Source organism: Corvus brachyrhynchos, unplaced genomic scaffold (genome assembly GCF_000691975.1).
Source record: "Corvus brachyrhynchos isolate BGI_N302 unplaced genomic scaffold, ASM69197v1 scaffold162, whole genome shotgun sequence".
Lineage (NCBI taxonomy): Eukaryota > Metazoa > Chordata > Aves > Passeriformes > Corvidae > Corvus > Corvus brachyrhynchos.
This window is the reverse complement of record NW_008236696.1, coordinates 4,839,133-4,864,168: the sequence shown is the minus strand read 5'-3', so window position 1 is coordinate 4,864,168 and position 25,036 is coordinate 4,839,133. Positions and strand designations below refer to the sequence as shown.

At 42.5% G+C, this 25,036-nt stretch overlaps 1 protein-coding gene across 4 annotated transcripts in view; it reads right to left on the bottom strand.

Moving 5' to 3' along the window:
* Positions 1 to 1,634: 1,634 nt before the first annotated feature.
* Positions 1,635 to 25,036, bottom strand: part of SENP5 (SUMO1/sentrin specific peptidase 5) — a 32,297-nt gene continuing 8,895 nt past the window's right edge. The window contains exons 1-11 of one of the 4 annotated variants that reach the window (XM_017726964.1): positions 23,646 to 24,060; positions 21,571 to 21,670; positions 17,849 to 19,419; positions 14,637 to 14,742; positions 14,341 to 14,488; positions 13,674 to 13,721; positions 11,687 to 11,764; positions 8,275 to 8,412; positions 6,505 to 6,588; positions 5,079 to 5,129; positions 4,878 to 4,988 (exon numbers count right to left, since the gene is read on the bottom strand). In XM_017726964.1, the coding sequence (XP_017582453.1) occupies positions 4,878 to 4,988; positions 5,079 to 5,129; positions 6,505 to 6,588; positions 8,275 to 8,412; positions 11,687 to 11,764; positions 13,674 to 13,721; positions 14,341 to 14,488; positions 14,637 to 14,742; positions 17,849 to 18,800 (1,716 nt within the window). In that variant the 5' untranslated portion in view covers positions 18,801 to 19,419; positions 21,571 to 21,670; positions 23,646 to 24,060. Of the gene's footprint in view, positions 4,989 to 5,078; positions 5,130 to 6,504; positions 6,589 to 8,274; positions 8,413 to 11,686; positions 11,765 to 13,673; positions 13,722 to 14,340; positions 14,489 to 14,636; positions 14,743 to 17,848; positions 19,420 to 21,570; positions 21,671 to 23,645; positions 24,061 to 25,036 lie in introns of those variants that run through there. The other 3 variants (XM_017726963.1, XM_008644515.2, XM_017726965.1) reach the window with 3 other exon arrangements.

Genomic DNA, 25,036 nt, shown 5'->3' with positions numbered 1-25,036 from the left:
AATACATTTATCACAAGGTGGTGCAAACAGATTCCCCAATGGATTTTTGATCCCTCCTCCTCCCAGCCACTTCCCAAAGTTGCCTGTAAAGAGCCCCAGGTAACCTTAGTGTTTACATATGGTCTGGAACCTCAGAGTGCTACATTAGGGGAGATGAGTTACCAGCAATGCTGAAATTAAACCCAAGAATTAAGAATTCATCAGAATTTCAGGCAGGAGCTGGAGCGGCTTCACACATGTTCTGCCGACTTGTGTTGAGAGAAAACAAACCAGTGGATTTCTCAGGATATTTCACTCCGTTTACAACAGTTTTTAGCTCTATAGTTTGTAATATTACATGCTCTGAAATGAAATTCAATCCACAAATCCTTCTAGCTGGTTACTCATAAAACGCATTAAGTTCAGGCATAAGCAAACCAGACTCATCTTTTTCCCTCCGAGTGCCTATTACATATAAATAGTAATTATTGTTCCTGGCAAGGCTCTAGTGTCTCTTCTGATTCTGTACTTTAATGATCTGATTTCTTAGTACTTTCCACTGAAGAATATATTTAACAAGCATCCATGTTTCCTCCTCCATGATAGGATTTTTAAATTATGAATGTAATAAAGACAATGATGTTGCCAGTCTCATGATTAATAGCTTAAAGAGACATTTGCTAAGCCTTCATTCTCACCATTATCACAAATTCACAAGCTGTACAGCTTTGTAAAATGTGGCAAAGACACGATTTAACTCTATAGTTACACAGCTAAATCCACAAGAAATACAAGAAGGGCATTAGTGTAGCTTGATCTAGAAAAGCAATTTAAGTCCTATGTGTTCTGTTGACAGATGTGTGTTTTTTAAATGCCACCACAGAAGAAAGTGTCTAATGCAAGATTTCCACCCTTATTTATGCAATGGGTGACATCTCCAATCTTGTATGTTGTCAGAACTTAAACCACAGTAAGTTATATCACTGCGAGACAGAGAGCATCATTAGTGTTCAGCTCAGAGTTATTGAACTAATCAACTGGAGAAGGTTCTCCTAATAACACAATCCCAAAACAAGCTGCTACAAACATTCCCTCAAACATCACATTGGTTGCTTTTAAAATTAAAATTAAACCAAACCACTGAAAGAAAATAGGGTTTATGGTAAAACTCAATTTTATTACTTCACAGGAACATGGGCTTCTTTCAATGCAAGAGCACACCCACAGCACAGCCGTTGCTCAGTGGAGTTAACTCTGCAGCACTTCCCAAGGTTTAAATTTTCCTGTTGAACTGAGTAAATGCTACAGTAGATAACGCCAATCAAAACCCTGAGAAAGTAAAGGTAAGTTAAGCACTACGCTGGAGATTCAACACGAGCCAGCAGCTCTGTGCAAGCCTGTCTGCCTCGGTGATCAGTGCATGTGAAACATTCAAAATACCACCTTCACACTCAAGAGAGCCAGGTAAGAACAGAACAACTGTATATTAGACAGCACAAAGGTCCAGCCTCCATTCTGCAAGTACCAGCAGCTCAGCAATAGGCATCTCTCTACTCACCTTGAAGAATCAAGGCCACGCTCTGCATTTATTGATTTGTATCGGGGCACAGTCATTTAAAACTATAGATTAAAGCAAACAAAATGGAAACTGATAATTCATTTTCAATTCTGTTTAAGGTTTATTACAACTCAGGTAGCTTAAATTTGTCACGCACGAGGCAGAGGCTTCACCAGTTCTGGGACTATTTGTATAAATCAGCACAGCGAGACAATCTCTTTGGAACAAGTCGTGAAATTTAAGCATCCGCCAAACCAGTTCAGAGTGATTTATGAAAATCTGAAGATCACATTAATGGAATTGCTAACAGCCATAACTACATCCACATAAATGTGCCTCTCATAATAAAAACACTGTACATAGTTCTGAATGTTTTAAGAACTAGTAAAATGACTACAGATTATGAAGTCCATCTCCTTTAAGGCATCAAAGACATTCTCAAGGAGGAGTTAATTAGTCCAGTTTCACAGGATACACCATTACAGAGCCTGAGATTCCAACTGCCTGTGATTAATTTCAGCACTGCACCAACATACTTTGCTTACATTAGATCTGTTTTCAATTTCCCCTCCTTTTTTTTTTTTTCAGAGGCCCCTCACTGGTGTGTTCACAGCTGGAGACTCAAGAGCAACTCCTCTGTGCTGCCCCATAACCAACTGGAACACTTGTCAGGAAACCTCTAGATGACAAGAAAGCACATACGAAGTACTTTCCAACATGCATGTTTCCCCACCCTGTTCCCCAGTTCACAAGGCAGCAGATTCAAATGCAAGCCCCCTCCCCTCAAACGATCTGGGACACACATGCACTTGCTTCAAAGCACCCACGTTCGACACACAGTTCACAGAAACCCTGGGCTTTGGCTGATGCTGCTGATAAAGGGATCGTGATTAAAGACTCCTCAGGATCCCTCATATAGAGCAAGATGGATACCTACCAACCAGCAGCAGGCACCAAGCCTTAGGAAACAACTGTCAGTAGTGCAATGTTCCAGCACATTCCCACGCAATGAAAAATATCCATCAACAAGGCAGCTTGCACAAAAAAATAAGGGTCTTTCTTTGAGGCATTGAGCCTCCCAGGTTGGTAGTCTCACAGGACACCTTTCAAGCTTCCTTACCAAATTGCTCAAGTTCGGAAAATAAAAGCAATTTGCTCATGCAGTTCTGTGTTCCACTCCCTTTCTGCCAGGAGTCTTACTTGAGAATAAAGCCTCACTTGCATGCACCCAAAGTGGCAACACCTCCACATCTCTTCCTGGCCACCCAATTCTGTGTATTCATTCATACTGGGATATACATTCAGCGACAGGTTATACTGAGGTAAGAACTCCGTCCTCTGGGTTAGTTGTAGACTGGATCAGTTGTCCCACCACATGGCAGAAAAAGCATTGGAACCGTTCATGTGACACCAGCGTAGAGAGATAAGAATGGCAGCACTGGCTTGTATGTGCTACCCCACAGGAGAAACTACATCCCAAGTTTCAATTTTCATGGAAGTCAGCCTCCACTACTTGCAAGCAAGAAGGTGCTGCTGTCCTGTCAGTAACACCTCAGGGAAACACAAATAAACCACGTGCTGTGGGGCGCTCTGCACCATACAATGGGCAAAGGTATCGTGCCTGTCTGGGTCTTAGGTTCTTTCTGATTCATTAAGTTCCTCGTTTAAATTATCTAACCAAGTGTTTAAGGCTTTCCTTATCTTGCTAAATTAAGCCAGTCCTTGCCAGCTGCCAACAAGGGGAAGTGGGAACATGCAAGGATACTGCAGGAACTCCTTCTCCAGCACAGCACAGTGTGCACGTGCTTCCACTTCCTGGCCTGTGCCTGGCACTCCTTCCGTTCTCCCTCCCGTCATCTAGGAGGGATTTGCACCTGGCTCAGCTCAAGTCTGAATTAATTTGCAAGACAGGGAAGTCAAAGTGGTTTTCCTCCATCAGAAGCCAGGGCTATGGACAGACACAAAGTGAAGCTGCGCAGCACATGATGTTTAGCAATGAAAATACTTTTCCTCTGGGCTTATTCCTTTATCTGGCAGAAAAACACAGCAAAGACATTTGCTGGTGTAGCAGTGCCAGGCAACAATCTCTTCAAACAGAAGTAGCTCTCTTCAGCAAGGAGCACATCAGTTTACAGGCCAAGGTGCAAACCCAACAGATCCACCTCCCTCACTCATCCTTTGCCCAGCACAACAATCCTGCAAAGTTCAGAGCCGGGCTCCCAGCCTCCCACCCCTCTGGAGCAGGATGACTTCACCTCGCTGTGTTTGCACTGCACCCACAAGTACTGTTACTCCCAACCAGACCCATCGGTGCTACTGAACGCAGACAAAACCAGGGATGTTCAAGACAATCAAACAGCAGATGCAGCAGAAATGAATTAATTTATATTTGAACAAAAGCAAAAGCCAACGGGAGGTTAAAGACAACAAGCTTTGAAGACAGAGCTGAAGGGAGAAATGGTACATTTTCACTGCATACTGTGGATCTGAGAAATGACTCAAAGCCATCTGAGATGTAAACAGTTACAGCCAAAGAGTTTATCTTACTATCTAAGCTGTGACTCTTCAGGGCCAGCTTTATAGTTCTCCTTAATGCACACATTATGGAGACTTCTGCAGCATCTAGGAACTTACCATCCAACTGACTGACTCAAGACTTCCTTACTTGCTATTACACAGACAAGTGCTGAAGCTTTATTTGTGCAAAGGCTGCTTTTTATCTATAGGGACAGGCTGATAATGACAGCCAGAGAAATGCTAACAGAACAAACTTTATTAGCAACTTGAACTATTTTAATAAGGGGTCTTCATAATTAAAACTGCAGATGAGTTTGGACACCCTAAAACGTGGTATTCAGTATTACACAGCCACAACAGGGACAATGGAACTATCAAATAAGTTCTAGCTGTTCTTTTTATGGCATTGAATTTTTTTTTTTGATACATTCAAAGCATTATTGCATCAGAAAACATATCATGCATCTTTATGTTTCCAGACAAATTCACCTGTATTTGTCATTTCTAGCTACATCTCAAAGGTGCACCAAATCTACCATTTCATGGTTTTAGTTGCATGCTTTGCCTATACGCATGCTGAAATAATAAATATTAAATACAGGAAAGAACGTAAGAGAATCAAACGGACATTAGGAATATTCTATGGCAGCTCTGTTATGTTCTGCCAATTAAAGAACTTTGCAAAAAATTGAGGTAACAACAGTGGCCACACCACTCAGCTGAGAATCGCTCAAAATTCATGGAAGTTTTCAGAAATTCAAGTACACAAACACCAGCTGCAACTTGTCAGAAATGCCAGAGAAATTAAGTTGGCTGCATTTTATTAGTCTATTAGCTGGCGTTCACACAGCTCCTTGTAAATCCTTTTTCTCACTCGGGGCATATCTTCCTGGGAGAACTGAAAAGGCTGGTCTAAGGCGAGGCACTTGCAGTACTGGGGAAAAGGAAAAGGCTTAGTTGAAAAAAAGGACATTTACTACATGAACAATACAGGCCACTTATTTTTAAAAAGGAATACTCTTACCTGGAGCACAAAAACCCCACAGTCACTGTCATTTTTCTGTTGTGGAATGCACTGAAAGGAAAAGAAACAAGCAGAGACATGTCAGAGCCTTATCCTTTTGTTCTCTAACTCCTGCCTAAAGTCCAAAAGGAGATTCAGCATAAGGATCAGTTGTCTCATGATCAGAGCTAGCTGTTCTGCAGCACCAGAAACTGGAGTTGTAATTGTTCTCATCCCAAAGTTTGCAAGGTTACACATTGTTAGAATAACACCTAATTTTTAGAAAAATATATAGCGTAGGACAGAAAATAAATTACAAGTCTTTCTTTCAAGTTTATATTCTTTTAGTGACCTACACAGAACAGCTTCTCAATTAGTTTAAATAAATGTTTGTACAGCATTATCTACTTTACACAGGACAAAACTATATCAGCAAAGTCACACAGGCCTAGAGGAAGATTACTCTCAGCATCCATGCTACCAGCAGTGGCTTTCCTCCCCCAGCCACACCAAAAGGTTTCAGAAAACATGACAAATAGCTCATCACCAGGCAACAGGACTGAGCAAGGCAGTCTCAAATGATAACTTTCAACCTTCATTATTTCCTCAAACATGCTCAATTTTGATATGCAGAGCTAAAAAGTCACAATCACTAGTGCTATTATGTCTCTGGCACTTGAAGAGGCAAAGTAATTGTTTTTTCTCAGCTCCCAGATCTTCTGCCTCACAGAACGCAGGAGGACAACTGACTGCACAGGTTGTGCATGAGTGCAGAGAGGAATCATTTCATCATTGTATCAGCATCTAAAAATAAACCTGTGCAAGGAGGGAGCTGTTGGAAGTATGTCTAATGTGCAATGACCTGTTTTATATCTTTGGAGCCATTATGGGATGGCTACGCAAATTACATATTCCCTCATTTACACTACACACAAGTTATTCCCTTTTACTGTTGCCAGACTTTGTTTACTCATGATCAAACTCAATGTGCCACAAACAGCCCTGGAGACCAAAGCCCTCTATCCACAGCAAACATAAAATACCAGCAGTAGCAACATCAGCCTGCTCCCTTCCTCACCAAAGCCCATCCATTTGGCATTCAGAACAGCCCTTTCAGGAGAAGGGGTGCAGCTGAGTCTCCAGCTCGTTCAGTCCTTGACCTTGTGTCAATATGGACACCAGCTGCAGGTTTTGCTGCGCATATATTTAATTGTCCAGAGAAAGGCTCAGGTCCCCAAGTCATTTGCAGAAAGTGCTAAAGCCCTGGTGGGAGCTGAACGAACATCAGAGCTGGAATCCCATGGGTAACTACCTGCATCTCTCCCACCACCCTCCACGGGGGCAGCATAAACCCATTTACTACTTGTACAAATATTTGAATTTAGAAGCAGCTTCACGAAATCTCCCCAAAAAGTCAGACCCCAGGGCTCAAAGTGCTGCCATTTACCTTTGTCACAGCAGTCTGCCAACCCTGAAGGAACTCGGGGCGATTCTTCTCTTTTGCTTCAGTCAGCAAATACTTTCGAATGTTCTTTAAAGAGGAAAGGGAAAAAAAGCAACATTATTCACTTGCTAAAGAACAGGAGAGAGACACTGACTGCTTGGTTGGTATCCTTTTGACAATGAGGACAAATTTCAGGTGAGCATTAGGAGCTGAGCTCAAATCTAGAGGTAAAGAAATGAACTCTGGTGGGTACTGTGCCTGCTACCATCAAGGCTCATTTTGGTCTATTAAGGGGAGCTCTAACTCCCCTCAGCTGGACTGTACACTGCTCTATTTCACACCAGACTAGCTGTGGCACCCAGGCACAAGGTTAGAGTGATCCCAGACATGCAGAGAAAAACAGAGCAGCCTGGCACGTGTTCTTTCCTGGCTTACTGGCTGACACCAAGGCCCTTATGTTCGATACGACTGCATTTTCCTGCTGGAATCTCAATACAAAATGCTTGAGTCCTACAGCTAATCAACAAAGCTCCAGGGAGAGTTTTAGTGACATACAGGAAAAAAAAATAGGCTGACACAAGCGAAGAGAAGGAAGCAAGATAAATGAGACAATGGTCTTGGGTTAAGCAAATCCTTCTACTTCTCTGTAAACAGACTGGGCACTTATAACACAATTTAAACACTGCAGCACACGAATATTCACCTCAGTGTGCGGATCACAGTGAATTTTGGGGTATTGCTCCCCTCCTAACCTTAGAACAGGCAAAAATAAAAGTTCCTCATGTCTGTGAGACATTCAGGTGCAAATGCCTTGCCTGGAAAGGGATGGGAGAGACCACATTGAAAGGCTGCAGGAGAGACTGTCGGGCTGCCAAGAGAGATGGCTGGTTTATGCTGCACATTCACAAGCCAGAGAGCATGAGATCTCTTGCTCCCAGGACAAACATTAGCTTCATCCTCAGCAAATGCCAGCAGGCATACTATCTTCATTCAGAAGTCCTAGCTGGGAACTCTCCTGGGTACAATAATTACTACTCTTCTGTAAGCCAACAACTACACAGTTAAAAGTAGACGGTTGCTGCATCAAGCAAGCAATTAAGTTGACAAAATTAGCTTTTGTAAGAGGGTCATTACAATTTGCTAAGCCCAGCAAAAATTTCCTGGCTGCTCTTTATCAGAAAGACTGATAATTTAACTCCAGTGTTCAGGTTGCAGCCCTGAAAGGTTGCTGGGTTATAACCAGAGGCAAACACCCTGTTTCAGTGCAGGCCAAGGAAAAAGGCAACATGCTGTTAATAGCACGGTAACACATAAACCCCACTGGGCAACACTACAGCATCTTCAGTCCTGTGCTCTCACCCAGGCAACCTATCCTCAAAAGGACCACAATTTATCATTTATCCTAAACACAAATCCCTTAACAGATGAAAGAAATGCCCTCAGTCTCCTTGGGGTTAGTCTGCTTCCCCATGGCCCTGGGCTTTGAGCTCTTGCTTTTTGTGGGAGTGACAAGACAGAGTCACCAAAGCTGTGCTGATTACACGGTCAGGCTAATTGGGCAATAGGCAATCTGACCTCAACTCCCAGCTCTGGTGTGACCCTCGAGGTCTGTGCTTCAGACTCCTCAGCAGGACAGGCTGATTCTCATTTCATACACAGCAAGACAATGACAGTCTTAAAAACATTTAAAGTTTACGGCTGAACAGAAACAAAGGGGGAGTGTTTTGTTTAAGTAAACAGTTCAAACTTTGCAGACACAGCTGTCACTCTTACCTCTACACAAAACTTAAAATGAATGCCTTGGGAATCGTAAAATGAAATAATTCGACTGGGGATGTTCACAGTAATGAGGGACCAGTGGACTTCCAGGTGAATAGGAATTAACAAGAGCGTCTTTTTGAACAAGTCCACCTGGCAAAAAGAACAACATATATTAGAGAGAGTTGCACAGGCAGAACACAGCAAAGCAAGAGATTAATTGTATCCAAGTTTCCTCTGTCACTCCATAACTGAAGTCTTATTTTGCCCCCTCCACTCCTTTACCACAGTCTTCATGTTTACCTAATACACAACTTATTAGCAGGCACAAAAATACAGTTACAGTTCAGAAAGTGGCTATGGAACCTTGTACAGGATCAGAATTAATGACTACTGTACTTGTGACAAAATCCTGCTCACGTTGCACTGCAACACCTGTGATGAAGTGAGATTTCTTAGGTAATGATGGCAATACAATTGAGCCTCAGTTTAGGTTAGCTACATCTCTTCAGTAATGACACTTGTCTAGTGTGAGCACCACTCATTTCTATCAGAGCTGCATTGTGGGTAGGTGACAGACTTTGGGGCTGTTGATGAGAAGCTCAACACAATGCAGCAACGTGCATTCACAGCCCAGAAAGCCAACTGCATCCTGGGCCGCATCCCGAGCAGCGTGGCCAGCAGGTCAGGAAGGAGATTCTGCCCCTCTGCTGCTCTCTTTAGGAGACCACACTTGCAGTGCTGTGTCCAGTTCTGAGGCCCCCAACGTAAGAAGGAGATGGACCTGTTGGAGCAGGTCCAGTGGAAGCCAAAAAGATGTTCAGAGGCCTGGGGCACCTCTGCTTTGGAGACAGACTGAGGGAGTGGGGGCTGTCCAGTACAGAGAAGAGAAGGCTCCATAGAGACTTCATAGCACCTTCCAGTACCTAAGGGACTACAACAAAACTGGAGATGGACTTTAGACAAGGGCATGGAGTGATAGGACAAGCGGGAATGGCTTTAAACTGACAGAGGACAGGTTTAGATTAAAGAAATTCTTCCTTGTGAGGGTGGTAAGACCTGGGCACAGGTTGCCCAGATAAGCTGTGGTTGCCCCATCCCTGGAAGTGTTCAAGGTCAGGCTGGACAGGGCTTGGAAGGCTGAAGACGTCCCTGCCCATGGAAGGGGGATGGAACTGGATGATCTGTAAGGTCCCTTCCAACCCAAACCATTCCATGATTCTATGGAGAAGCTGTAATTACAAACACCCCACAAAACCAGCAAGTTTGCAGTTTGACTCCTTCTGCTCTAACAGGCTCTGGGACTTGCCAGAAGAAGGCAGAGGACTGCACAATGCTTTGGTGAACAGAGAAAAGAAGGGGAAGAAGGTAGAGCAGATGCATCCTTTCTCAAAGCTAACTCTGTAGCAGATGCACTGCGGTCACAGGCAAGCAAACAAGGGAAAAGGTCTAGAAGTACAGAACAAGTAGATCAGATGCAACACCCCCGGTGTCTGTATGGCAGATGAGCCCTTGTGCTTTTGGAAGCCAGCCAAGCCAGGGCCTTTCATGATCTTCCTTCTCCTAGCTCCTCTTTAAATGAGTATCTAATTACTGGGGTTTTGGTGGCACAGTCCAGAAAATAAGCAAAAATAGAATACTGAACTAAATGAACTCATCCTGTGGGAAGATTTCTATGCTTTTTTCCTTTTCTTTTAAGCACTGTGCAATTTGAACAGTACATAATTGCAACACTACTGGCAAAGGCAGGTCTTTTGTAGGAAAGAAAAGTCTATTTCTTGAGTAACAATGGGAAGTTGAAGAGACAAAAAGGTCTGGGCATTCACAGCAGTTATCAGCCGAGCCTGGCTCACAACAGTCCTTTGATTGTGACAAGCATCGACCCTGCTCCCACCTGCAGAAACTGCTTCCTGACCGGATTACAGCACACTCGCTACACAACGATCCATCATTCTTGGAGAGAAGCAGAGGGATGTCAGCCAGCAGCAAGCTGAGACCACAAAGGAAAACTGGAATAAGAAAAATGAACTACATCTTCTGTGGTGTCCAGCAACAGCAGAGTCACACGAAACTCAAGGGTCCTCATGTGGCCCTAGTTGTTGGATTACTGCAGTGTGCAGAAGAGTAGAAACAGACAGCCAAACGTGGGGTCTTTAGTAAGAAATAATGTGCAGGAAGAGTGGTGGCAACCCAGATTCACTTCACCAAGACAGCAGAGCCAGCTCTGTGTCATTACAGTGGATCAGGAGTGCCAATCTGATGGGTGATCAGAAGGGACAGACACCAACAGGAGCTCTGAAACCACTGCAGCCAGAGCCAGACCAGGATATCCTGTATCCCAGGAGAGAACACCTATAAAACATGGCACAATACTCTGGTGTGTTTAAAGAGCAGAAACAAATTCCCCTTAATTGCACATTGCAGGATGAAGGAGTCTACAGAACGCTTCCCACAGAAACTGCTTAGTTCTCATTCTTGCTTGAGAGATTCTTCAGGAATTTAAGTGTAAATGTCTAAACAATTGACCTGCTCTCATCGGGTACCTCTCAGCAACAGCAATACAAATGCTTTCAGAATCTACCTTAATTTTGGGGATTTTTACAAAACTTGGGTTGCTGGAGAAAAAAAATGTTTAAAAAATAGTATGTGGGAATATTAAGCACTGATATTCCATCTCTCCTTAAAGAGATTTTTAATAAATTATATGAATAGATTTTATATTTGGATAATGAGTTCATCTCTAGCATTTCACAGATGTGTGCTATTTAAGTACTTCTGCAGAAAGATCATACATTCAAACATGGCCTTTGATTAGTCTTGCCTCATCTCCCATATTAGAAAGGACAAATGTTCATAAGAAAAAAAAGAAAGAAAAAAGAGAGTACTTCTTTTTGCATTAGCTACCCCTGAAAATATCACACCCATTATCTGGTGTGGGTTCTGGAAAGCAAGATGAATTCTGTTCTTGTCATGAGAACAAGAGTCTGGCTTTTTAACCATGGGTCTCTTTTCTGCTTTCTAGTACCTGGTATGTGTTACTCGGGGTAACAATTTGATTCTGTCAAAGAATGCCAGTTTGAGATAAAAGGAAGAAGCAGAATTAAGTCTGCTCTCCTGTAGATTAGTGTACCTGGCACTGTCAGGAGCAGTAAGAGACATTTCTTGCAGTTAAATTAACAACTTGCATGAACATATACAAAGAGATAACCTCCCACTGAAGATTTAGCCATTCCAAGTACACTCTCACAACATCCCCGTACTAACTTGGATAGTGCCACACTATCATTTTCATCACGCCCCTCCCCACTTTGTACAGCTCCTTTGCTAACCCATCCTTTGCAAATAACATATTGTAACCCAGCTTCAAGTTAGTGATTGAGGCCAGCCCAGCAGAACCCAAGCACTGATAACACCGTGTTAAAGGTACCTTTTTAGTCCATCGTTTTACCCCATTATATCCTTTGGTTACGAGCTGTCTATGAAAAAAGCTGTTAAAGAAATGAACCTAAAAACAGAGAGAGAGGAGGAATGAGCACAGAAATTTTCATGCACAGTCATTCCCCTTCCCCCAGGATAATTTATACAAAACAACTTGTAATGAGGCAATATTTAATGCAGGTTTAGAAACTGAACCCCAGTAGGGACAAACAGAGCCTTTGCCAAGCCTCAACTATTGCTATCCTTCAGCAAGCTAATAAAATAAGCCTTATTTCCCTATAATATATGATGTGAGCCACTGCAGCATTTATATTTACATTTTTGTATCTCCAGGCATATCATGTTTAATTTTTTTGTTGGGGACGGACTTGGGAGAAAAACACCAGGACAAGGAGTTTGTTTTTGTTGTTCTTTACAGGGATCAAGGAAGAGAACACGGGACTGGAAAAGTGGGGGTGGTGGAGAAGGGAGTAACTTCTGGTTTTAGTTGCTGGAAGCTGAGACTCAGAAAAAGAAAATTGATCAAAACAGTTATGAGATTTAGTCCAACAACATCATCTTTGGTATTCAACTACTATGACCAGTTCCCAACAAGAACAATATTCTGCTGTTGAGTAGTATTTTTAAAGTATGACAGAACCATTTGGTAAGTAAAAACCTACATTTATGACCAAAAAAATGGAGGCTGATGCAAAAAAAAAACCTAGCTCCAGATTAACACCATTATTCCCTGTGCTTAGCTTTTTGCAATTATAGGAACAGATTAATACAAATAGAAATCTGCAACATCTGTTTTTAATAATTCTGCTAGTGTAGAGGTGGTAGAAGGCTTGAGTTGTTACTTGAAAAAAAAAGTTAGAAAATTCAGCATCTGAGAACAGTCTAACACCCATTAGCTATGCCTATAGACTTCAAAACCACATTCTGAGGTACCAGAACAAAATCCCCCATGAGGATTTCAATTATGCACTATGAAGAAAAAGCAGACACAAGCAAACAGATACAATTTCCAATACCCCAAGCCTAGCACACACTCAGGAAATATGGAGAATACTAATGAAGAATCACCATCACCTCCAATCAAAGCAACAATACTCTTTCTTCTGAGCTTGAAGATTTTAAGAGTTGCATTGTGCAGAGCTCATCTAAGAATGGCTTTGTTTGGTTCTTCCTTTGTGGTCTCACCTGAAAACTGTTCTGTCCTGCTAGTAAACAGATGGGTTTTTATAATTGTCACTGCTGCAAATTTAGTCACAGAATGGGAGGGGGCTTTGTTATCTTGATTACTTTTTTTTTTTGCTTTCTTTTTCTCAACTGCCACCAACAGCTAGGCACTGCAGTTGCAAAACTGTAAGCATTCTGTTGAGGATGCACAAAACAGAGTCCTGCAGAGTCAATACTGCCAAGGAACCAAGCAGCTCCACACAAATTCACATTCACCAGGCAAGCAGCTGACACAGCTTGAGCTGTTACAGCCCCCACAGCTACGAGGTGGGCGGGAGGGTGAGTGCAAGCAGCACATGTGCATGGTTCAGATGCTAGCACTCATGGTTTGTCATCTCAGCAGAAATCCATCTTCATCAGAAATTTCAGCTGAAACACCAGGCTTGTGAGCAAGGACATGGATACTGGACCTTAGAAGCAGATAATATAGAAACAGAAACCTCTAGGGAAGAAAGGAGAATGGGATGGGCCAAAAGAGGGCACATGTCTTCTGCAGGTACATCAGTGACATTAGGCTACCACAGAGACCACCTGCAGAGCTAATACAGTCAGTTCCTGAAACAAGAGCAACAGCACTGAAAAGCGAAAAGGAAAGGCAGAAAATCTGAGCAGCCCATAGCAACAAATTATAATGGAACTACTCAGACCATTATTGAGTTGAATCTTGATTCTGTATCTGAAGTGTGCAAAGCTTCACTCTTCCCTCTCCATCTCTCATTAGATACATTTGCATAATAACAAAACCCCCTCACCTTTTCAGGGACCGCATCCATTACGAGTTCACCATACATGTTAATTATCTGAAAGAGTTAGTAAATAGTTAAATACATACATCACAATTTTTTAAGACCCACATTCGCAAGTGCCCATAAAACATAGGCCCCTATCCACTTACACCAGCAACATGGAGAGGAGCCTTTAAAGCCACACTGTCTGAAGGACAAGCACTCTGCAACTAATAGTGGTCAGCCTGGAGAGAGACTGTAACTGGCTGCTTGAAGTCTGCCTCAATCTTAAATGCAGTTTAATTCAATTTAAATCTACTGGTGCATGCCCTGAGCTCTGCAACCTTCCTGGTTTTTTGGCTGTGGGCCACAGTTTGCTATTTCACTCTGTCATTCTTGTAATCTGCTCAAGCTGGGGATGGGGAAAGTTACTAAAATCTGTATGGGTAGCCACTATTTCATCAAAATAGTGCAACATCATTTCTTCAAAAGCAAACAGTCTAATTGTGACACCTCCTAGCTTCCAGACTTACTGCACCTGTCACTGTAAAAGCTGCCCACCACTCCTTTTACTTGACAAGTGTAAAGTAAGGACAGTCCACCTGTATTGTCAGCAGAAGGTATATAACTGATACTCTAATATAAATGGGCTAAAAAGGGTTAGGGAAACACATAAACACCAAGCATCTCTGACCTGGTCATTCAGCCAGTTCTGGCCTTCCAGTGTAGCCAAATCATCCATATCTAGCATGTGCTTATTATAGAAGACCCGGAAATTGCAAGTGGAGGTTTTTGGATGTTTTTCCCGATACTTCATGATTTCCCTGGTTATAAAAGGTTTTCTAAAACAGGATTGAAAAGGTAGAGAAAAATCAAGTCAAGGTCATGTCAAATGGACTTCTGTTCTGCTAGCTGTTAGATGTGGAGCATGCAGTAGCAATGCAAGTGATTTGTCCTTTACCAGGTGTACAATGTGATATTGCTACACACCTATGGGAGAAATCTTCATTAAAGACTTCTTTTAATCTTCCCATGACATCTTTTTCACAGAGTGGTACTAAACTGCCATATTTCTTCATAACTTCATCTAGGAATCCTTCAAATATACCAGAAAAATGAAAGTGCAAACATATCAAAACCTTCTGAGTTCACCAATCCAATAAAGCTCTCAGTTCTTACAAGTACAAGCAGCAGTCATTCTGCACCCAACCAACACGCAGCACCACACATGGCAAGTATATATTTAAGAAAACTCAGCTCAAATTGGCAACATTAAATAAAAGCGGGGGTAGGGGAAGAAGGACAAAAATAAAAATGCATTAATCTGATCACTCAGCTTTACAGGAAAAGATCACCCCTGTTCTTGCTATATACATACATACCTACAGCAAACTAATTATACCAGTGCTAGAGAAGAATCCATCCCCTTCCCTACTTCAATTAGCATTTTAAATCATTTTACTGCAACGTGAAAAGCCATCAGTTCCTGCAACAGGTTTCACTGAAAAGCCAGTATCCTGTCCTTATGGCAGGCGGAATGACTCTCCTCAAATGCAGGCAGCTGGAGCTGGCAGTGTTTGCAGCCTGCTCAGTTCCGCTGCCGCACCACAGTGAACAGAAAAGACGCCAGACTCCCAGCAAGTTTAACTCCTTTACCCTTTATCCTAGGGATGGCATTTAAGGTGACACAAGACAGCCCTGTCAGCCTGTCACTGCCCAGGGAAGCACTGAGCAACCACACCACCAGAAACAAAGATATTAACTTGGAAGTAACGAAGAAATGAATGCTGGAGGAATTGAAAAACCTAGGAAATAAGACTTTTTTCTTTCTCAAACACAAGACTGGAATGCTGGAGATATAAATTCCACACAGGCATCCAAAACCACTTTGAGAATGAAAGAGAATGGAGAACAGGATTTCAACACTTGCTAGTAAACAAGAGAAAAAAGACCAAGTTGTCCAGCTTTCTGAAAATGAATTTTCAGATGCAGCAGAAAATATGTGTTCTGTGTGCAGAAAGCTGGATCTGAGATCAGAGTCCAGGAAAACTGCATTGATCCAAAGTCCAGGACTCTTCTGAGGCTGGGGTGTGACGGCAGAGAGCATCACTGGGTAGAGCAGTGTGTGCTTACTAAGGCTTTAAAAACATTTCCTGGAAACTTTCAAGATCAGGATAGGAAAAACCAAGATGACAGAAACACTGGACAGAAAAAGTGCCAGAAGAACAGCAGTAAGAACAAAAACCAAAGGAGAACAAGAAAAAACCCAAAACACAATGAGCTGAGAATAGCAGTGAAGATGTAACAAGAAGTGCAACAGAAGGAAGGGAGGAAGGATTGAAGAGCAAGATCAAACCACAAGGAAGCATTCTTCATGGGAAAAGACCCTTCCTTGCAACTCTGCCACATGCCTAACTTTTATCCCTTACATCTCAGTACACTGTGACAGGGAGGACTTTTCTCAGTCTGGCTAGAAGTCTAGATAGACAATGCATGGGGCTTATGAGTGTACCTTATCCTGTGATAATATACAAAAATTTTAAAGGCTTTTTATTAATATACAGAGGAAGGATTGTTCTTGTCATTACAACTAAGAGCAGCAGCAGACCTTCAGACCTCCAGCAAGACACTGACCTCACTTGGGCTGGTGTAACTCAAGGAAGAGAATACAAAGTTCAACCCTGGGGCAAAATCAGATATCCATCATGAACAGGATTTACCATGGGGCTGTTTGATACCTAATAGCACTTCTGAACGCACTAAGCATTGCAGCCCATTAACGTCCAAGTTCAGCTGCTGCAGAGAAATTCAAAACCCAAGAGCAGCCCTAACACTTGCACCTCCTTCATGTTTCTAGCCCAGGAACTCTTGCGAGGTTAGCACTATCTTTTAAGGTGCAGTTAATTATTAACAACACTCCTAAACACATAAGAGCTCCTGTACAGTTATACCACAACTAGAATTCTTCTTTACAGCTTTTCAGCTGAGAAAACTCAGAACCACTATACTGTCAGACCACAAAACCTTAACCTTTGCCACCCTGACACAACCTTGGCTCTTGCCTATTATAGAAGGACTACATCTCTTTATCTGATGGACAAACTTTAAAACTCCATTGCAGAAGTGGTCTGTTCACTGGGTTAGCACAGTTTCTCTCAATTTCTCACAGAGCATCTGGTCCTTGCTGGATCACATAAAGCCAGTCACAGAGAAACAGACCCCACACTAACTTGCAGATATGGATGTGGAAAGTTAACTCCTCTCTTGAGATTCACTGTCTCCCTCATATTTTGCATTAGAGAAATCAATTGCAAAACTGAAGGACAAAAAGATAGGCAGAAAAATCAGAGCATGTCAAACTTCAAACAATTCCTTTAACACTCGTTGACACCAGCTTCAAGTTTATGGGACCCTAAAAAGCCAATTTCTCCAAAGGAAGTTATCAGAACATCTCTGAAGTTACACTGATGGTACAAGATGGCACAACGTGTTAGCTTACTGCTTCTTACTCTGTGTGTAGAACGCTGCTACGCATAAATAAGACACCAATTACTATTTTTATCATGTTCCTCTTTGGAGAGACTATCGAATACTGCATGCTCAGCATAGCACAAAAAAAACGCCGAAGCCTTTTTGCTGAACCTTTGCTAAGATTACTCTTGCCTTTTTAAAAAATATTGTCTCATAAGATTCATTAAACCTACTTTATGAACAATTGGAGAGAAAACTAAGGGACAATGAACAATATTTGACTATTAAAACCTGAGTTTAAGTGATTTAATTTAAGACTAAGAGCAAGAGAAGAGAGTATTAAGGTAGAAGGAAGCATTAGAATACCTAGGATTTTCAAAAACCAAATTAAGGGTAACAATTGTCAACCACTTAAAAACTTGAACCTCTTGATTCCACATAAGACATTTAAAATTTCTATCAACAATTTTCTGCAAAGATTCCAATTAAACTACATTGTATTCTCTAAAACAAAATCTTAGAATAGCTTGTCAGATAAACGTTCATTTGTCCCTCCTTCATGCAGCTCTCCTCTTTGCAGCCTCACTTCATCAAATGTTATGCTAAGTGACCTTTACAATTCACAGTAAGAAACCATTTTTATAAAGTAATTAACACAACATGTAAACTCCACAATGCATGCAGCAGTTTTCAGGAACTCCTGGATGCCCTAACGTATTTAAAAGGTATACCACAAAGCCACGTTGCCAACTGCTCATCAGCCACCCGGGAAGTTTTCTGACTGTTCCTTTTGCCTCCCTTCCGAGTTCCTAATTTCAGTCCTGTGCTTTCTGGTGAAGGCTCCTCAAGAGGACTTTTACAGTAAGGGTGATCTAGTAATTTCGAACTAAAAATGTCCAAGTTTAAAGAGCCTTCTACTTCCATCTGGCTAGAGCTGTCCTCATTCTGTGTCAGCTCCATAGATAAAGGTCCATTTGCAAAATTATCACTGACATCAGAATCCTGCAAGGAGGATTGCAACAGTGTCATTCCGTCTACACCCACAACCTCCTTGGATTCTGCACCATCTTGATCTGAAACAGCAATTTCTTTTCCTGTCATAGAGATGACAATGTCAGAGCAATGATCCTCTGCCAGAGTCCCGTTGGTCTCCACCTGGTGCAAGGTTTCTGCTTCTGGAGAAGCTCTAACATGCAGTTCTGGTGGGACAGCATCCACACTGCCATCCTGCCCTCTGGATTCTGCAGCCTCAGAACACGGCTCAGCAGACACATCCCGTGTGTGGCAGATCTCAGGTGCACATATTTCATTCTCCTCTCCTAAAGGTTTGGGTGTATTATTGTTCATATCTGATAAGCTGTACCGCTTCCAAAGACGGTTACTTTTAGATCTCCAGGAGGAAAACAAATGACACAATCCACTTTCAAAATCTGGCTGAAGTGTTTCTTGATGGTCCCTTGTAACTTTCTGCACCAACCTTCGCTTGATTTTTCTTAATTTACAAGCCTTGCCTCTTGCTCGAAGTTTCGGGAATTTTATGATTCTATACCAAAACCTAATCATAGAAAGTTTCTTATGCATCATAAATAAAAATCTCTTTTTTACAGTATGATGGTTAAATTTGGACCTCTTTAGAGCTGTCAAGGGGCCACAAGTTCCATTCCACACCCTTTGCAACAGCATTTCCTTTTACAGTTGTTTAAAACTACCAGGACTGTGTTGCCCTCATTATTGCTCTCCTCCCCGCTATACACAAAACCACCTTTCTTTACAGGTAAGGCAGCACCTTCCAGCAAACCACATGAGACATAATGGATATGGCCAGAGATGCTATTGAGAACAGCAACAGTTTCAAATTCTTCATTCAAGGGATGTTCACTCTGAAAGGATTCATTGTTGAGTTTCCTTACTGCTTCTCCAGACGAGCTTTCAGCTTCGCGATAGGGACAGGATCTTTTTGCTCTCAGTAGTTTTGTAAGGAAAGCTGTATGATTCAACAGTAGATTTTGGACAGGTTTCTGCATTTAGAAGCACATCAGGAGCCCACCTGCTTTGGAGCTCAAGTGTCCTCCTTCTGCACCGCAGTCTTCTGTACAGTTTGCTGTGATTTAAGCTCACAAATAGCTGAGCACTCTGTCTTTTCTTCTAAGTTAGGAAAAATTGCTTTTGGAAGCAGTATTTCCCACGCTTCCCAAAACCAGTGGTCCATCTTCCAGACTCGGCCAACAGCTGACTTCTTTGCCAAAGCAGATGTCTTTTATGGCTTTTCATTTTTCTGCTGCATTATGATCTTGAAAACCAGCTGAAAGAATAAGGGAAATTAAGTCAGTGTTATCTGGACTGTAACATAATAGCAAAACACTAAGGCACATTCCTCAGGCCACATGCCTATCTAAAATTCCACCCCTCCTCCAATCACAACCTCAGATTCCCTAAGACATTTTCACTTGCATCAAAAGGAAAAACAAGCAATAGTTGCAATGGTTCGGTGTGTAAACAGGCTCTTCTCATTTACCTTCCCTGGAGGAAAAGCAATAAACAGGTAATTCCCACCCATCCCATGCATCTCTCTAGCCTGAGGTTAAACCTCTCTTGCTGCCCAGGCCGTAGGGCAAGCACAGTTAACCAGCTTGCCTCAAAAGCCTTTTGAAAAACAAAACTTTGAAGTCCAAGTAATCAACAAGTGTGTGCAGGTACCCCACCCCACCAGCGCTGTACAAAGGAGCCCTTACTCTTGTGCAATAACCGTGAGCAGCCTCTGAAAACACTTCACGTGCTCACACAAAGTTCTCCTTTAAAGGAACAGCAAAGCACAAACAGCCACAGAAATTTTGATTCTCTGACTAGATAAAGAATGACACAGTTTACTCCTGGATTGCTCTGTATTTACAGCAACATCTCTCTCCATATGACACCACCACTATCAGCTTCTATAATCAGTGTTTATCTTTGTGTTAACAAAGCAGTACCAATGCAGCACAGCAGTTAATCATCTTCAAAATTCCTTTCCCCACTAAAAACCTGCATCTCGAAGTGTTCAATAAGGATGTATCTGAGACTACACAAGCATGTAAAGCCTGCATAGTAATATCTGTTTATCTTCACTATGTAGCTAAAAATATTAATTGAAAGTTAGAAGAATCCAGAAATACAAGGGGAAGGCATAAGGAGCACACACAACATGGGATGCCTCATGTCAATTACCCCAGCCTCACCATGTACATCCCATCCTGTATTTTACAAGTTTGTATTTTTCTCAAATTCAGAAATGGACTTTGTCTTGCCCCTCTGTAAGTCAGAATAAGTCTGATAGACAGACTATTATAAGAAGTTTTGCCTTAGCCATGTCTGTCCTAATCACTACATATAGGCTGCACAGCTGAAAAAAAAGAAGTCTATAATTGAAAATAAACCATTAACAATTGGACTTTTAAGGCAAATACGAATGACACCTGCAAAACCAGGTATTCAAAGTCTGATTTAAGAAGCTCTTCTCCATTTTTTCATTCTACTCATCTTAGACGTGAACAGCAGTTGGCATTTTTAGAATTTTTTTTTTGTGGAGGAGAGGGGAGTGGAAATGCAGAGAGGACAAAGAATATAATTTATCACTTGCATAAGATATGCCCACCACACAGAAAACTGTCCAGAATTCACTGGACCTACAACCTAGAAAGAAACCTGGCTACCTCCACTGACAGCTTAACAGTAGAAAAGCACTGCAACAGGCCCTGGCTCTTTTGTAACCCTCTATTACTCACCACACAACTAAGTTATCAGAAAAATCAGGACATAACATCTCATCACACCAATTTTCTTGTACTTGCTCATCTAGCACTTACATATTTCTCTACCCTAGATGTAGTTTATGCCTGCTTTTCCACTACAAACTCTGCATGTCTGTCTATTGTGTGCAGCACCTACAAAACATTCCTTGAGTGGCCTCAGTAAACATCAGCCAAACCACAGGCTTGCTAGGACAGCTTATTCCAGCCACACTTCATCCAGGCAAAACAAACAAACCCAGCCAAATCTCAACATTCTCAACAGAGCCCCATACACAAGGGGCTTCTGCCAACACAGAGAGTGCTGAGCGCTCCCAGGAGAGCACAGCAGATGAAAGCAAAGGTTTCATCTTCTTAGGCTCTGCAATAGGTGCCACATAGCTGCCAGTTTTCAAGAACACTCCTGAACAGTTTGGAGTCATTGCCTTTCTCTTTGCTCTCCCACAGCCAAGCCCAACAGCCTCCCTCCATGGACACTTCCTCAGACATGGAACAAGGGTGAGCAACCACTGGATTTCTGAGCAGCCATGGCTTCTGCAGGAGCTGAAATTCCTACAGCTGCCACCGTTCCACCCATAGGAGACTGAACTAATGATCACAGCGGGAAAAACACTGAACCAGATTCTAGCAAAGCCAAGTCCTGGTAACAAAAAGGACCTGAGGCAAACCTGAATGGAGACAACAGTGGTGCCACAGTTTCAACTCAATTGCAACAGCAATGGAAATAGATCATTGCTCACTGGTGTCATGAAATCCAGCTTCTTAAAACTGAAATAAAGGAAGATGTTAGTAAAGCTATTCTACATACTTGATCTTATATTTCATTTTTAACTTAATCATTAAAATTGCTTCAATTATAATTTACAGGATTAAAAAATATTTCATGTTTGTCTGTGATGCCCACGCCAATTTCTCCACATTATGAAATTTTTCTATACAAAAAAGTTTCTCCTTAAAGTGTGAATAAAGTTTGAGTAAGCCATTTAATCCAAGTGAAGTTTTCTTGCCCTCCCCTCTCCCTTTTCAAACGTAATCAGTTTTGAGTCTGGATCCCCTTAAAGCAAAGGCCTCCAAAGAGCAGTTAATCCCAGTCCTAGGAGCTGAAACAGTTCCCTTTTCTAACGGCAGTGTTACTCAGAGTGACAAAAGAAGATCCATATGCAAATATTTAATTCCAGATGCTGCTTGAATAACTTACTTTCCACCAGTGCTACAGGAGTGTCACTGGGTTTACTTGACACCATAAAGCAGCAAGACAAAAGGAAAGCTTAGAAGTGCACTGCTAGAAAAGGAACTGAAGTGAGCAATGTAAAACAAAAAATAAAGCAAGCACCACCCAAAGTTTAAGAACCTGAAAAGAAAGTGAAATATTCGCCCCATTCATTGACACAGATGAAAAACCTGTGAACTGAAGAACTTGCACCACTAACAGAGTCATCTGGCTAGTGTAAGCCACACCTCCACTGCACAGGGATGCTGCCAGTACTACACCAGCAAACCTCAAACCCAAAAAGCCCAAAATGTAAACGTCCTAAAGACCAAAAGTGAAAGAAATTTATCGTAAGTCACCCCTTTAGCTGTGTTTGACACACCATCTGAAAATGGTTAAATATTAAAAGGCACAGTCTCTTTTGCACTGGACGAAGACAACCCCAAACTGTTACATCTCTGTATTAATGGCAGATTCTGATTATAAATTTGCTTTGTACTCGAATTTTTAAAAAATATATTTGGGAACCACTCAGTTTTCAGAATACTTATCCCAAGAGCTCTGGTAAGCTACAAGCAAACATGACTGTGGCAATCTGACATCAAGTACTGCACACTTGCAAGGGAATGGGGGAACATGAGGCCCTTGATCCTTTATGAGAAACAAATCCAGCGCACGCACACACACACACACACACACTGTATTTTCCTTAGATCAATCAGCAGATCACTCCATTTGCAACTTACACGGCTGCAACTTACACCACCTTCAGTGAAATTAGGTACTGTAAAAGACACTGTACATTCATATCTCTCACCCATTATAAGCCTCTTAGTTTAACCACTCATTAGTCCTTGGCAGTCCTACTTATTTTTGGCAGGTGTAGAGACCCCAGGTTTTAACTGAAAAGCACAAAAATGGGAAAGGCAGTCCCAGCAAATGCTGCTGACAAGACCCTACCAAAGGTTACTAGCTGACACCTCAACTGTCAGACCACAAAAACCGTTTGTCCACACAAGTGGAGAACAAACCCACAGCACTGCAGAAGAGCTGCTCCTTCATGCTTAGATCACCACAAGCCATCTAGGGCTGTGTCAGGGTGCCCAGTAGGTCAAGAGTCATGTGGAAATTCTTCGATAAAAGAAGCTTGTTTTTAAGAGCATCCGTAATGTAAATAAAGCAAACAGCCTTGAGAGCGTGGCCTTGTGCAGGCAGGAGTAACTCATGCATCACCTGCTCCCGTGGGAGGCAGTTCTTACAACACCCAGAGTTCAGCCTTTCCCAGTGGAGATCTGGGCAGCTCTCAAAGACAGGAGGTAAGCAGGAAAGAGAAGGCCAGCCTGAGACTATGGTGTGCAGCTGAGACAGTCTGTGCAAGATGCCTTCCCTCCCCCAAGCAGAATCCAAAATTGGAAAGACAGAGAGGAAGCTGGAGCAGGGTGTCTCTCTTCAAACCACCACGTGGCCAGAGCTAAGCTGATAAGGTCAGGAAGCCTGAAATGACTCAATTAGCACATGTAAAAGCAGACTCACAGCACTGGCAACTATCCCCTCTTCTCTTTCTTTTCTGACCAGCACAGTTCTGTTGACTGTTAAGCAAACATTTGTCCCAGAGGTGAAGCAAGCCCTAGGGAAAGGCACATTGACAAAACATAACTCATTAGCACAAGACCATACAGAAATAGCCAAAGTCCGAAGTTACTGACTCACAGGAACACAGCAGGTCATGCAGCTGGTGACCTCATGGTCACACTGCAAGGCCTGAACTCCTACAGTTACCAAGGACTCTTCTCTCAATCAGCAATTCTGGGAACTAACTCACAGTCTCACCTAGCTGGCTACACATCTACTAGATTTATTTCTGGCAAGAGGATATAATTTACTTACAGAAACATCTTCCTTTAGGCAAAACTAGATTAATGGAGATATGTATCTTAAGATAACAGAACTTTTAACAGAAATACTGTCACAAATCACAGATGGAAATTTTCTAGATTAAAGAACCCTAAGATCCTTTTGTACAAGCAAAGCATAAGGATATAAATATTTTTTAATCTTCAGACTTTAGACTGATTTTAATGAAATGTGACTCAAGCTTTGTCCCTTCCTGAACACCTCTGCAAGGCAGAAGCATGAAAGTAGCTGAAACAGTCTGTCAAACTTTGCTGTCCAAGCTCTGTGAAAGGAACAGAAACTGGTATTTCATTTGAGGTCCGTGCATGTGTCTGAGGTCAAGGGTCTCCCTGATGCTTTCTGAAGGCCTTCCTTAAGAGAGCGTATTTCCACAAGTATTAAACACTTTTTCCTGCAGCTTTTAAAGACGATTTCTCTTCTTATATTAGCAACATGCAAGGGTAAGTAAAGATGAGGGTATTACCAAAGGCAATCCATCTCTCTTTTGAGCTAGAAGTCTGGGCTAGAACAAGTGGAGTTTGGAAATGGTAGAGCACGTTAGTTAAACCCAGCCTTTAGCTGAGGAACAGATCTCTGCTGTGCTTGCCCCGTGGCTCAGCACCCACAGCTGCTGCTGCTGAGCTCCCCGTCCCTCCCGGCCAGCACAGCTTGGAAGGGCTGAGGGAGAGCAAACAGCACTGGAGCAGGTAAGCGCTCTTCTTACACTGCAGGGACTGGGAGTCTCAGGGAGCAGAAGACAACTTGGGAGCAGAGAAGCGGGGTCGAGAGCCCAGTGATGGAAAAGCAAAGCTCTTGCAACAACTGAAAACTCCCTTCTACAGCTTCCCAACCCCATCAACCCCCCAACTCCCACAGCGTGTAGTCAGGGACAGCCTCCCCGTGCTGCCCAGGGCACACGTCCCTGGATTCTCCCCGACTCCCGCTGGCCCGGTCACAGCCCCCGGACAGCGCGGGGCAGGCAGGGCAGGAGGCCGGAGCGCAGCGAGGGCCGGAAGGCAGCGCAGCCACAC